Below are 14,140 nucleotides of genomic sequence, written 5' to 3'. Positions count from 1 at the left end.
TCGGCGCCTTTTTTATTTTTCAGACAATAGTGACACCAAGTGTCCGCTTGGAACATGAGCTGTCCTGCCTCAGAGCTGATCGATGGCTGACATCATCATCATGTCAGTGACAGGCTGCAGGCAGTTAAAGCTGCCAGAGAACTAGAGGTAACACGTACAACTAGTTTTGCCTTCCTTCATACCTCACATACCTTAAAGCTTGGTAACAACAAAGCACATCCCCTGCGAGGATAGAATGTTTCAGTTAATATGCATACGTTATTCAAAAGAACAAACAGCAATGTAGATATGACTGCAATGGCAAAACAAACACATTTGTCAACTCAAGACTAGCTGTAACAAGTTAAGCAAGGTTGTGACATCTGTTGTCTTCAGTATCTTCATGGAACCTTTCAGCGCTTTAACATAGAAAAGAATCAAAACAAAACATGTTTGTGCTCACACCTTTGTATAGTCATATTATGCTTAGTGCTGTACACTATGTGTAGTATGCAGACTAGAGGTCACACATACAGTACTATACTGTATGTGTGCTTTTTCAGTACTTCTTATCACAGAGACTACACCAGTGAACTGTCCTCCTCCTGGATGCACACACCTAAGTACTTTTCTTCATTACCGCTACTGGCACTGCTTCTTCTTCACACACTGCCACAGACTAACCTGAGGAGCCAGAAGTTGAACCACTACTGCCTCAGGTGCCCCGACTCAGCCAGGAGTCGAACCAGTGACTAATTAGAGATCAGCCTTATATACTGTAGCAGCAGCAACCCTCAGTCAGATGTATGCTTAGGTGCGAGGTACAGGAGGTCTGCCAGTGTCCTGCTAACACAGGGAGTGGCTGGGTGAATCACATTCCTCAGCACATGTTACCTGCTCCACCTGCCAAAAAGTCTACTTGCGTGTGTGCTGGGCTCACGACGAATCAAAAGACCCAAGCGATTTGAGTAACTTTGCATTCAATGCATTTTTCATCATTTAAAACACAAAATCATGTTATTTGGAATCAATGTGTTTTAGTTTCGAAGTGTTGTGTGCAGTTTTGTGTTTGTTTGTGTAAATACCTGTAGGTAAATTCCGCATTATTCTATTGACAACAGTAGAATAACCAGTCTACCAGGGAGAGAGGCGAGGGAGGAAGAGGGTGGGACAAGGAGTGAGTGATGCACACTGATAGCAAAGGTTAAGTAGTTTCAGGAAGAAAAGATCAAGACGAGCTGGGAACTGTTAGGGGTCCGTAGAATTTGAGCTTTTCAACATGAGCAAAGCAGAAAATCAAGGTAAGACTTAATCATTCATTATTAATGCTGTATGTTAAAGAATCATTCTGCACAGTTTACTTTATTAAAACAACCTCTTTGGAATCGTTTTTGGAAACACAAATCTGTATAAATTTGAACTAAATTGCTTTAAATTATTTTACTGAATTTAATTTTTAATTATCTTGTTTATATTTATGTATTATATTTAAGTGTTAGATTTCAGCTAATTTGTTTGTGCTGTTTGTCACCTCGATTACATCAAAACTTCTATTTATAATATGCATTACTATGAAATCCAAATAGAAACAGCCATCCTCCATGTGAATATATTGTGTATATTGTGAGAATATTGTGATATTAGTTAGGCACATTTGGAGTGAAATGGACAATATGCCAAAGAAACAAATAATGAACCCTTACCCAGTGTCGGTACTGTCTGAGGTACAATATCACACAATACAAGCTGCAAGTGTTGATCTGTCGTCCAGGTTCACAGTCTCCTGCTCTGTGAGTAAGGATCGAGAAGAGCAGCGTAGAACAGGCCAATATGCTTTTATTGGCAAAGACATTGGCAAACCAAATCAGAATCATAAAGTCTGAAAGTGAAAGCTGCAAATCACAGCTTAGTGGTAGAACCTAAAACAGCCTCCACCGCTGTAGCTCTAGCCGCCATAACTACTGTCTCCTGAGGTGCAAGGTGTTTGATTCATTGTGACTCAGCAACTTGGATGGACGTTCCTGGATGATGTTGTCTTGCTTGTCTGTGGTGTTACCCTGCACTGGAACCCATTTCAGCCGCCATTGGTCGAGTTCAACCTGGAAAGGTCCATACATAGACAGAACTCAGGTCATTCTAACCACTACACCACCGTGTCCCAGCTATGTGCATGATAAGGTCACGGCCATAGATAACACCAACTGAAAACAATATGATTTACTGGTTAAAAATATACTCATTAATAACTAAGGAAGTAGTGGCTGTAAATCAGGAACAGATTGCTTTAGCTGATAAGAGTCACAGCTATGTGTGGGGGTTGTGACAAAAAGCTAAGAAACTGCACATACAGTATGGTCCAACACTGGTCCTGTGAGATTCACAATTCAGCTCAGACACAGAAACGAGCCACAATCAGATACGATCGGATCCCACAATGGGGGAATTCTTGAAATTGTTTAATTGTATGTATTCTTAGAAGTAAAACACAGACAATACTAAGTTGCTCTTATAGTTAGTCAGGTAGCTTGGTGGCGTAATAAACAAAAAAAAATAAAAATGGTAGCTCTGATCCCAAATCCACAAACACAGAACGGACACAGTGGAAGCTGAGCATCACCCGCAGGGCTTTGTAACATGACGAACATGACGATCACATGTGGCACAAGTAGAGACTGTTTGAACTGTTGGACAGCATCAGAACTTTGACACCATCAAGGCAAGTACGTGATCTGCAGCATTACTGGGATGGGTTGGGATGTGATGTGATGGAATGGGATGTAGTCCTAGGGAGGGTCATATTTTTTCATTTGGAGAGAGCTCCAACATGCTCTGACAAAGCACTGTATGACTTCTGTTCTTGATCGCGTCACTCTCTATATAATTGTATATATTTTATATTTTCATAATTTTATGTCTGTAAGGCGTTAAACCTTATTTGTCTCGATGTGATTATTGATAAGAATTGATGCTGTACAAATAATCTAAAAGGAACTGAACGGTCTATTTCTGTCCAACAGGGTACAGCGGTGCCACAGGTTCTTATGAAAGGAGGATTGTTCTGGTCGGGAAAACTGGTGTGGGAAAGAGTGCAGCAGGAAACACCATCCTGGGGAGAGAAGCGTTTGAGTCTGAAATGTCTCCCGTTTCTATGACAGCCGAATGCCAAAAGGCCAGGGGCGAAGTTGGAGGTCGCCAGGTTGCTGTCATTGACACTCCGGGACTGTTTGACACCAACTACACTCAAGAGGAAGTGCTAAAGAAGATCAAGCTTTGCATCTCGCTGTCGGCTCCAGGTCCTCATGTCTTTCTGGTGGTTCTTCAGCTGGGCAGGTTCACCAAGGAGGAGAAGGAGACCGTCCAGATGATTCAGACCACTTTTGGCGAGGATGCAGATAAATACACCATGGTGTTGTTCACTCATGGAGACCAGCTGATGAAGCAAACCATCGAGGGCTATATTTCAGAGAGTAGCGACCTGAAAGCAATCATTCAAAAGTGCAATGGGCGATACCATGTGTTTAACAATGAAATCAAAGACCATGAACAAACGTGGCAGCTGATGGATAAAATTGACATGATAACTAGAGCTAATGGTGGAAGCTGCTACACCAATGAAATGTTCACGAAAGCAGAGGAGGCCATAGAGAAGGAGAAGCAGCGACTGCTGAAGGAGATGGAAATGCAGAAGCAGAAAGAGCTGGATCAGCTAAGAGCCAAATATTCAGACGAGGTCTTCCACAGGGAGGCGCGACGTGTGGACATGAGGTACCAGCATGAGGCCAGGGCTCGAGCTGAAAGATCCAACGACTTTGTCGCTGCCCAGGTAGTGGCGGTAGCAACGGCCTGCGGAGCTGCTGTTGGATGTCTGCTGGGAGTGATAGGAGGCCCCATCGGCGTGGTAGTTGGAGCAGCAGCCGGAGCAGCCGTCGGGGCTGGGATTGGTGTTATATCAATCAAAGTGTCGCAGCAATGTCACGTACAGTGAGGACAATACAACCAAATGATTTCTGCGAGACTTTTTTATAATCTGTGCAAAGTGAGTGTGTACCTGATGGAGGTGGAGCTTGGATGAATCTTGTTTATCAGTGTCTGGGATGTACAGTATAATCCAGTTAAAAGCACCAATGTTAAGTAATAAATTCTTCAGCACCAATAATTGTATGTTGTTGCATTTAAAAATATATAATAAAGTATATACTGTATAGACTGGTCTGCACATTTTTTCATAATTTGTCATGGCTCGGTATAATAGGGACATGGTCCAACCTTTGTAGGAAACCTGGCAGAGAAAATAATTCAGAGTAAAATCTCTCTCCAAAGTTAGTATTAGTTTAGTACTATATACTACTACTCTAGAACTTCAACACAGACAAAATGAATTGTGTGTGAAATGAAAAGTGATGAGTTATGACCACAAAGAAACCAACGACCTCAAATGCCAACTGTGCAGCCTTCTGGGGGCCACGTTTGTCTGTTGTTCTCATTTTAATTTTTGGTGTTGCATCACTTCCTGTGTGTTTCGTGTTTGCAATAATCACGCTAATCTATTTTTTGTGATTTTTAATTCCTACTTTGTCTAACCAGTTTCCATCCATGGAAGTATTAACCAATTTTTGTTTCTGGTTCCACTATATCGCTATAGGATCTCAGAAGCAAAGTTATGAACTTCGGATGATTCTGCTGGGGAAGACGGGGGCTGGGAAAAGTGCAGCAGGAAACACCATCTTAGGAAGAGAAGCGTTCCAGTCTCACCTGTGTCCTTCTTCCTGGACGTATCACTGCAAGAGGGCTGAGGGAGAGGTGGCAGGTCAAAGGGTTGCAGTCATTGACACTCCAGGGCTTTTTGACACAAATTTCACTGAGGAGGAACTTGTGAAGAAGATCAAGTCATGCATGTCTCTGTCGGCTCCTGGTCCTCATGTCTTCCTGCTGGTTGTGAGGCTGGGCAGGTTCACCCAGGAGGAGAAGGATACTGTCAAAATGATTCAAAGCACTTTTGGTAAAGAAGCAGCCAAGTTCTCTCTGGTGTTGTTTACGCACGGTGACAAACTGAAGAAGCAAACGATTGAAACATTTATTTCAAAAAGTGAAGAACTCAAAGAACTTATTGAGGCTTGCTATGGACAATATCATGTCTTCAACAACCAGTCGAAAGACCAGAAACAAATTATTGACCTTATGGAGAAGATGGTCACAATGTGTATAAACAATGGTGGAGGCTACTACACCTCCAAGATGTTAAGAAAAGCAACAAAGGCCTCAAAGAAGGAGAAAAAACAACTTTTGAAGCAGCAGGATGTCACAGAGCCTCACAGGAGGAAGACCATGAAACCAGTGAAACACAATAAATGTCTTCTACAGTAGGTTTTCCAATTATGCAAAGGTTTGTTTGCTTGTTTGTTTTATAGTTTAGTTTCAATAGTTTGCAATAGTAAAAATTGTAAATTAGAGAATTTGAAGAAGAAACTACTTGTTTATTTCATGAGAACTTCTTAACTTATTTGTAAGTTACTGTTAAAGTTAGCTGGCTTTGGGTCTTTCCCACCTCCATACAGTAAAGTGCAGAAATTCGGTGGTTCTATCTACAGTATATGTATGTACGTCTGAACAGATCAAAGATTTTTAATTGGTCAATGAAGTGATGATGTTTGACTATACTGAATGCCACTAAAGATATCATCTCAGCTTCCTTGTGATTTTCTCGACCTATTCAAAAATAGGTACTTACAATGGAATATTTCTTTATGTATTATGAGTCTTCTTCCACTACTACTACTACTACTACTACTACTACTACTACTACTACACTCCACATACATATTAAACATGTAACTACAGCTTTTTACAACATTTAAGGTGATTGCCAATTAATAACTGCAATGCTGTGTAATCCTTTGTAATATTTAAAGTCAATCAAATATCACACATAGGTATTTATTTTATGAGTTTTTGCACTGTGGCATTGTGAAGCAGGTTATTTAAAATCGAAATCAATGAGGTGGTATATGTACAGAAATCTTATACTTTCGCATTCAAACACACAGTAGTGCAGGTCACATGAGACATATATGTTTAAGGCAAATTTTAATGTTAACAAACTGTTTGTCCTGAGTTACCAGCAGTGTTGTCATATGACAGTACGTACGTCAGTAGCACGTGTCTGTGGCTACAGTTTGAAAATGCCAGCTATGATGAACCTAGTGAGGAAGAAGCCTATGATTCTGCTGAGAGAGGAGAAACAATTGTGAAAGTTAAGAAAGTAAAATATACAAAAAAACAGAAGCAAGAGAAAGAAGCAGGAAGTAGCAGGGTTGGGTAGAACTGAGAGTGAGGGGAGCTAGTGATGGCGATGTTGAAGCTCTGTGGGCATTCAGCAACTTTGACACAGTTGAGCTGAAATAGACACATTACGCAAAATATTTTACACGGAACACTGACATCTGCTGGTTGTCTGCGAGAACTGCATCAACACGTTAATCAAATGTGTGTAACTGTGTTTCCCTGTGGAAATAAATATATATGAGAAGCCTGGATAATATATTCGATAATCAGATGTGATTAGCACTGTGTTTGTTGCTTCTGCAACTTTTTACTACAGTATATACAGTGATGAGTCATGTTTGTCATTTTGTTAAATCAAAGATTTTCAAATCGTTTTCACAAAACATGTCTTTCTCCAAAGACGGAGATGTAGCGATTCAGAGAAGCTTATTAAAGCCACTCGCTCAAACTGCACTGACAAATCTTTAACAGAAAATAGATGACTAGTCAAAATGTAGTTGCGGATATCTACAATTACAGTTTTGACTAGTCCGAAATACATTACAGGTATCTGTAATGTGAAACCTTCTGCCCTATAGATGTTAAATTCGCTTGCAACGTTTATAAATCTTTGACATTTTAAGGGACCAGCCCGTTCAAACAGCAGCAAAGCAGCTCGACAGTCACCTGACCTGCGGCCGCGTTCACGTTGGTCACGTGATTCGGCACGCGCTCCAGACCCAACACTGTGATAGTCCTGCTTCAGGAGAGCGATGCCGTGTGTACAGCTGTAGGTGCAGCAGGATGGAGCAGACCCGGTTGGTCCCGTGGGTTCTGTGTCTCTGTTTGTCTTTACGGGTTTGCTGCTTACAGACATACGATCTGAACGATAAAGGCGGACTGGGGAGAGTTTTTGACGGAATTGGCGGTTTGAGCGGCGGAGGGGTGAGTGTTATATCCGCACTTCCGGGTCTGTGCTGTCCAGTGAAAACAGGTGTTCTTTATAAGTTCGACCTGTGTTCTGCTCCTCAGGCCACGTCTCGCCTGCTAGTCAATTACGCAGAGCCGTATCGGAACCAGATATTGGACTTCCTCTTTAAGGTTTGTTGTGACAGCACCGGTCTCGCGATTCCGTTCGAGGAAGCTGGAGGCTCAGCGCTGTGTCTGTTTTCCCCGCAGCCGAACTTCGGAGCCTCTCTGCACATACTGAAGGTGGAGATCGGAGGAGACGCTCAGACCACTGGTGAGTGAAGTTAAGGAACACTGCGACCGTTGCTGAACTCCTAGTTCTACCAGTCATCTACCAAAACAGAAGGCACGCGACAGCAATAATAAGTAACACCAGAGGTTCACATTTAGGTTATTAAATGATAAATATTAGTATGTAAAAAGCAGATAAAATCAGCTGCATCGTTAACAGCTACTGCTCTTTTTCATAGTGACTCATAGTCAGCTGAGTTATGGTAGGACACACAAATCAGGACCAACTTGATTTTCATGTCAGGCTCACACCATAACATGAATAGGAACTGTTGGGGATCGCACGGATGCAGATGCTGGTTCTCTACCACCATAGTCACAGCTACCAGTTGCTCTCTCCATGTCTGAATGCCTCTGGTTTATAATCATGATATCCTTTTACCTGTCCCTGGCATTAATGGTCCTAGGCCAAACAAAATCAACTCGTCTGCTGATTTAATACTGGAGTAGATAATGGTTCATACTGTAACATAACCTTGCTTTCACAGATGATTCACTAAAACAAGTTCCTTGTTCATTCAGTTTCTATATGAATGTTGTCATTTTCAGATGGAACAGAACCCTCCCACATGCACTATGAGAATGATGAAAACTACTTTAGAGGGTATGAGTGGTGGCTGATGAAAGAAGCCAAAAGGAGAAACCCAAACATCACACTCATAGGTAGGAATCCATTCTGTTGATCAGTGCCGGGCTCCTTACTCTGAGAATGGCTGACAAAGCACTTATACAAAAGGAAATACATACACCTAGTATACATTTCTTACATACTGTTGGAAACCTCAGGGCGTGGTGCATTTGAGTTTTACAATCTTGCACTGCTTGCTGTCAACAGGACTGATGGGGAAAATCTTAACTTACTGGAAACTCAGAGTGTCAGTGTGTATGGGGTTGGTATGCTACACTAAACATCTTCCTACTTCCTCCAGGTTTACCCTGGGCGTTTCCTGCTTGGGTGGGCCATGGTAAGAACTGGCCCTATGACTTCCCAGACATCACTGCAACATACGTGGTGAACTGGATCCTGGGTGCCAAGCAGTATCATGACCTGGATATTAATTATATTGGGGTTTGTACTTAAAGTGAACTATGTTTTTACTCTTTTTACTCTTGTAAAGATCATAAAATAGTAATAATTAACACATCAGTCAACAAATTTGTTCTATTTTGTGACACTGTTGATAAGGAGTACTGCCACTACCTGAAGAAGTAATGTACATTTTGTCTGGTAAAACAACTTTGGACATGGGCATAGCCACTATCTTACCTGTAAGCATAAACATTTCAGGTTTAGTCAGTAAAAACGGCATGTGACCAATACTTTTATAGATGTCACCAGGCTTCATAAGCAGTCAGTATTGCATGTTGGTGCTGTTACACAATGTATCTGTAAGTTCAGCTGCATGTACAAATGAACTGGAACACAGTGTATAACTAAAATGTACTTCATCTATTTAGATTTGGAATGAGAGAAACTATGACATCAACTACATCAAGGTAATTCAAAACTCTCTAATATGTGGTAAACTTAGCTTCTGCTGTGCACCAAGCAGAAAAACAGCCACCAACATTGATCTCGTCCAAAATTCCTATCAGAGAATGTCTTTGTTGCTAAGGTACTTCGAAACACACTGGATAAAGTTGGTCTAACTGGTGTTGGCATCATCGCAGCAGATGGAGATTGGAGCATCGCTAATTCTATGATCTCAGACAGTTCCCTTAATGATTCGATTGAGGTGATTGGGTAAGTCAAGCCAACTTGAAGTTTTCATTATTTAGCACTTACTGTAACAACACTTGAACACTCTGGGACAAGACATCCAACACCTGATGGACTAAACACAGACAGTGATCTGTCCACTGTCCTTCTCCCCAACACCCACTTCGGATGTTATCACCCATAACGAATGGGCTGATCAGAACTTATCAGCCCATTCGTACAGGCCAGTAGGTGACTGCTCTACGTACTGTACTCGCTAACAGCTAGCATCTAGCTAAGTTGCTACGTTCAGTGGCTTTATTGTGGTTAGGGTTAGGGCTGGATAACGGATGGGGGGGTGATCTGCCTTACGGATCGATGACAGCGACCTACTGCACCTATTCAGCGCTGCCAGCAGGTAGATGGGCACCTACCGGCCCATACGTATGGGCTGATAACCACTAATAATGACCATTGAATGGCGTGATAACGTCCGAAGCGGCTGTCTTCCCAATCATTTGGTATGTACTTGTGTGGCCTACCTGGTCATCTCGTACTTTTCCTTCAGTTATTACTACGAGCTGAATGTTTGTGGCTGTTAGTCTGCTGGCATAGTTGACAGGCTCTTTCCTTTAACTCTAACCACGGTTATTCATTTGTCACTGTGTAAACCCAAACAAAGCTTAGCTGTGAATCCATTTCTCTTCTCTCCATGTGGGACTGGTTGTTTCAGCTGTTGCGGTTCACTCTAGATAAGAGTGGTTTGGATGGGGTCAGGATCATTGCCAGTGACAACTTGTGGGAGCCCATCGCCTCTTCTTTGCTGCTAGACCCTGAGCTCAGCAGCATGGTAGACGTGATAGGGTAGGATTCTCTTGTGGGCGAGATCGCTGTTTATGCATGATAGATGTCTTTGACAATCTCTGAAGGCTTTATCTGCATAGTAATATGATGTATGCAATACTAACAGGATAGTTGACATACCTTCATCAACAGCATTTCCGTGTTTGACTGTCTTTTGTGAGTTGATGAATCTTTCTGCTACAGTAGATCTTCTGGTGTACCCAGTGTGCTTCAATATAAATAATTTGAAATGTCAGATTGTATTCACTGCTTTTTAAATGTCTGCCCTGCAAATCATCAGTCCTGTGTTTTACCTCAGGGAAGCTATTGTCAGTTAGACATTTACTGCTTGCTATAGTGTGTCTTCTTCTGCTACACATTAAACTGCGTATAAACGGTGAGGGTGACTTGATATGACTACAGAGCTCGATTTGGTCTGTTTGGCTAATCTGTTTGTGTCTATGACTATTGATGTTACATTTCATGACTTTGACTTTGCATGTAATATACTGTATGTAACCTCCAGAGCCCACTACCCAGGCACCACCACCGTGGCTAATGCCCTGAAGACGCACAAGAAGCTTTGGTCTTCAGAGGATTACAGCACCTTCAACGACGAGGTGGGTGGAGGCTGCTGGGCTCGTATCCTCAACCGGAACTATGTCAATGGAAACATGACTGCGTGAGTAAATTATACAAAAGTATTACACAGAATAATCAGTAGATCAACACATTAACCATAACAAGGAGAGTAGTGGCTGATGTTACAGGCAAATGGTGTGCAGCTGTCTGCTCACTATTAGTCGACTATTTTCTCAGGACTATCTCCTGGAACCTGGTGGCCAGCTACTACGAGGAGCTGCCCTTTGGCAGAGAAGGGCTAATGACAGCAAAGGAGCCCTGGAGTGGCAACTATGTTGTGGCATCTCCAATCTGGATCACAGGTGTAGATGCAGCGCTTTACCACACAGCTTATGTTGTCGAGCTTACAACCAGAAAACAGTTTCTTTTATTGCAAGTCAGTAGAGGTTCTTCTTGAAGAGGTATGGTAACATTGGTGGTGTTGCGGGTTTGTAGCCTATCAGATCTAATGCTGCAACACTATCACACTAAAAAAGATCAGTTTAGAATAGAGACTTGCTGTTGTTCATAGAATTGACTAACGCAGTAAGCATGATGTATCGTTTTCCTCTATAGCCCACACCACCCAGTTCACCCAGCCAGGATGGTCCTACCTGCAGACTGTGGGACATCTGGAAGGAGGTGGAAGCTATGTCGCTTTAACTGACGGGAAAGGGAATCTCACTGTTATCATAGAAACCATGGCAAGTTAGGCTTTCAATTTTATTAATAGAAAATGATCAGTAAAAAAGTTTTTACTCATCACCTTTCTTGATGAAAAAATCCATGACAAAAAAGCTACATACAGTATTGGGGTTTTACTGTTCAAACTGTGACACACTTTTTTCTGTGTGTCTTTTACAGACTCATGATCATTCCATCTGCATTAGACCTCCACTCCCTCCGTTCAATGTGACATCCCAGAATGCTACTTTCCAGCTGAACGGATCCTTTGTAGGTGCATTCACGGTCATAAGTAAACTGTTTAAATTTCTTGTTTTATTGAAACGTATTTGTGCCTAGGCCTCTATTACAAAGCTCCAAGTGTGGCGGTCACAGTTTAACTTCAAGACAAAGAAGCCTTCATTCTTTGTGGACCTGGGGCCACTAAAGGTGAAAAAACCTCTTCCACCAAGTCAAAAGTGACAGTATTTCTAATGTAATTGACATTTACCTGTTTATGTCAATTTTAGCTAGTGGATGGCGCCTTCACCCTATCTTTGGGGGTAGATGAGGTTTACACATTAAGCACTATTACAACGGCAAAGAAAGGTGTTTACCCAGACCCACCTCCGTCAGCTGGCTTCCCTAAAGCCTACAAGGACAACTTCAATATTCGTAAGTAGCACACATAGGACCCCAAATCATGTTCCTGTGTATGAGAAGGTTTACTATGATTTACTGGTCGTGTATGAATGAGTCGATCCCTGTAGAGCTACTGCTGTGTTCTGGGCCGAAAGCCTTCGGTACCTGTGTTGATCTGGTCCATTCATTGGAGTTAACCTTCCATAGGAAACCCTCCCTTCTCTGAAGCTCCCCACTTTGCTGATCAAACTGGGGTGTTCGAGTACTACATAAATCTGACCGACCCAGGACCTCACACCTTTACCTTACGACAAGTTGTAACCTCGAGACCAGTCACATGGGCAGCAGATGCTGACCAGACCATCAGTGTCATAGGGGACTATAAATGGTGAGCTAACGGTTAACGTTTTAATGACACATCTTCAGCTTTAGTTTTAAGAAGTGTTTTGTTGATATGTTTCAGGCGGAACCTGACAGTTATGTGCGACGTCTTCATGGAGAGTGTTGATACCGGAGGGGTTTTTATAGCTGCAAGGGTGAACAAAGGTGGCGAATCAGTGCGCAGCGCTAATGGAGTGTTCTTCTGGGTGTTTGCAGATGGCACATACAAAGTTACCAATGATCTTGGTCAGTAGGATAACTCTGAAGAGCAGAGTCAAGACATTTAGGCTGAGTGTATGATGCTATGTTTGTTTTGCCTTGATTAACAGCTGGTCAGACTGTACTTGCAGAGGGCCTGTCTGGTACTCGAGCATATGGTTGGAACACGTTAACGCTCACTGTGAATGTAAGTAAACTTTTTAATATCATGGATTTGAAAGCGGTTTGAATCACAACTTTTTTTTTTAGTGCCATGCTTTGCTGAGCAGGTTTAATTCCGTGCTTAATTCCTAAAGCATTACAACTCAAATACCTTGAGTTACAGTTCATCTAATAAAAGCAGAGACTCTGTCCTCATCCTGGATCCCTCTCTCCTGCAGGGTCAGCTGGCGTCAGGGCAGCTGAATGGGTTCCCGCTGTGGAAAAACGCGGTGGTGCTGAACCCGCAGAGCGGCTGGGCTGCCATAGGAACAAAATCATTTGAACTGGCTCAGTTTGATAACTTTGCTGTAGTAGTGGACTAATGACTGAACTGTGATGTGGTAATTTGCCTTCTCTGCTTGAACTAAAATGAACTTTTAGTTAATTTAATATTTTATTGCCAAATGTGATATTGCTGTACATTTAACTGAGGTATAGCAAATGAAGTGATTTTGCACTGGTACTTTTACTAAATAAAAGGACTTTATAATTTTAAACAGCTTTTTAATCTTTTAAACCTGTACATAGTAAAAGACTAAATATACCTACCTCACTGAAATAAAAAATGTACCACTATTTTAGAGTACATGGGACTCTTTGAAAAATAAATATTTAAAATGAATCAAAAGCATTTATTCACATATTACTGTTAATAAAATAAGGGATAGATTTCTACTACTGATTACAATGACCAGTGTATTTCTTTTTCTAATCAGAGGCAACGTGATAGTTTCATTGGGGTTTGAACTTTTTAGGTAGGAGAAGACTTGCCAATGAGAATAAATGAGGTGATTGAGAGAATATTTCAATCAATACATGAATATCATGAAGAGGATGAAGTATTTATAATATCTACTAAAATGACAATATGTCAAATGAAAAGCATTCTTTTATTAACATTTTAGAGTCTCCTTGTTAAACACAAGCTGGTTTGAAGAGGACATTCATTCTAGTTATGGTCTCTGACTTTGAAGGGCAGTGTACCAAAGTGGAATGACAATATCCAGGGTATGTACTGTAAAACATCCTGGTTTGACCCCTTCTACTAAACAAATCCTGGTGGTTCCATTGCATTTTACAAAGTTAAGCTAAATCAAGTCTAGTGTAGATAACTAACACATTCAAGAGGTTGGATGACAATGATCTTAAAGTAATAAGCTGTGCATTGTCATAACTGCTGATTAGTTGTAATTATAAAAGCTTTAGATTTATCCATCAACTGTAAATATGATGATTTGATCATTATGCATTAGTTGATCATTTTATTATATGTCCTTCTTTAAGACTAATATTTCTGTCCAAACAGAAGCTAAATGTCCCTTTACATTAGGCTGTAGATACTGGACTGCGCAGATCATTGATTTTTGCAAG

General features: G+C 41.4%; 3 protein-coding genes across 4 annotated transcripts; all 3 read left to right on the top strand.

Moving 5' to 3' along the window:
* Positions 1-1,127: 1,127 nt before the first annotated feature.
* On the top strand, positions 1,128-4,181 carry LOC114849041 (GTPase IMAP family member 9-like). The gene is made up of 2 exons (XM_029140051.3): positions 1,128-1,280; positions 2,997-4,181. Exons 1-2 carry the CDS (start codon positions 1,259-1,261, stop codon positions 3,962-3,964), a joined length of 990 nt encoding a protein of 329 aa, XP_028995884.1. The 5' UTR covers positions 1,128-1,258; the 3' UTR covers positions 3,965-4,181.
* A 469-nt stretch (positions 4,182-4,650) lies between these two features.
* Positions 4,651-5,343, top strand: LOC114848785 (GTPase IMAP family member 9-like). The gene has a single exon (XM_029139532.1). It carries the CDS (start codon positions 4,651-4,653, stop codon positions 5,341-5,343), a length of 693 nt encoding a protein of 230 aa, XP_028995365.1.
* A 1,624-nt stretch (positions 5,344-6,967) lies between these two features.
* Positions 6,968-13,345, top strand: galcb (galactosylceramidase b). Of its 2 annotated transcripts, none has more exons than XM_029140025.3 (17): positions 6,968-7,185; positions 7,273-7,341; positions 7,420-7,483; positions 8,050-8,163; positions 8,430-8,569; positions 8,959-8,997; positions 9,933-10,063; positions 10,569-10,724; positions 10,862-10,986; positions 11,240-11,367; positions 11,528-11,617; positions 11,687-11,776; positions 11,857-12,001; positions 12,176-12,356; positions 12,432-12,595; positions 12,679-12,755; positions 12,949-13,345. In XM_029140025.3, exons 1-17 carry the CDS (start codon positions 7,045-7,047, stop codon positions 13,090-13,092), a joined length of 1,998 nt encoding a protein of 665 aa, XP_028995858.1. In that variant the 5' UTR covers positions 6,968-7,044; the 3' UTR covers positions 13,093-13,345. The 2 variants fall into 2 exon arrangements, with proteins under 2 accessions (XP_028995858.1, XP_028995859.1); XM_029140026.3 differs by lacking the exon at positions 9,933-10,063 and adding an exon at positions 9,117-9,244 and having other exon boundaries at positions 6,969-7,185.
* The last annotated feature ends 795 nt before the right edge of the window (positions 13,346-14,140 follow it).

The sequence above is a fragment of the Betta splendens genome, chromosome 22 (genome assembly GCF_900634795.4).
Source record: "Betta splendens chromosome 22, fBetSpl5.4, whole genome shotgun sequence".
Taxonomy (NCBI): domain Eukaryota; kingdom Metazoa; phylum Chordata; class Actinopteri; order Anabantiformes; family Osphronemidae; genus Betta; species Betta splendens.
This window is presented reverse-complemented; position numbering and strand designations above follow the sequence as displayed.

What these genes read in the sequence shown, in the direction of transcription:
- LOC114849041 (XM_029140051.3), top strand. Translation starts at nt 1,259, where the DNA reads ATGAGCAAAGCAGAAAATCAAG. An exon ending in GAGCAAAGCAGAAAATCAAG is followed by an intron (nt 1,281 to 2,996) that starts GTAAGACTTAAT and finishes TCTGTCCAACAG; the next exon opens with GGTACAGCGGTGCCACAGGT.
- LOC114848785 (XM_029139532.1), top strand. Translation starts at nt 4,651, where the DNA reads ATGATTCTGCTGGGGAAGACGGGGGCTGGGAAAAGTGCAGCAGGAAAC.
- galcb (XM_029140025.3), top strand. Translation starts at nt 7,045, where the DNA reads ATGGAGCAGACCCGGTTGGTCCCGTGGGTTCTGTGTCTCTGTTTGTCT. An exon ending in AGCATGGTAGACGTGATAGG is followed by an intron (nt 10,064 to 10,568) that starts GTAGGATTCTCT and finishes TGTAACCTCCAG; the next exon opens with AGCCCACTACCCAGGCACCA. An exon ending in CAAGGACAACTTCAATATTC is followed by an intron (nt 12,002 to 12,175) that starts GTAAGTAGCACA and finishes AACCTTCCATAG; the next exon opens with GAAACCCTCCCTTCTCTGAA.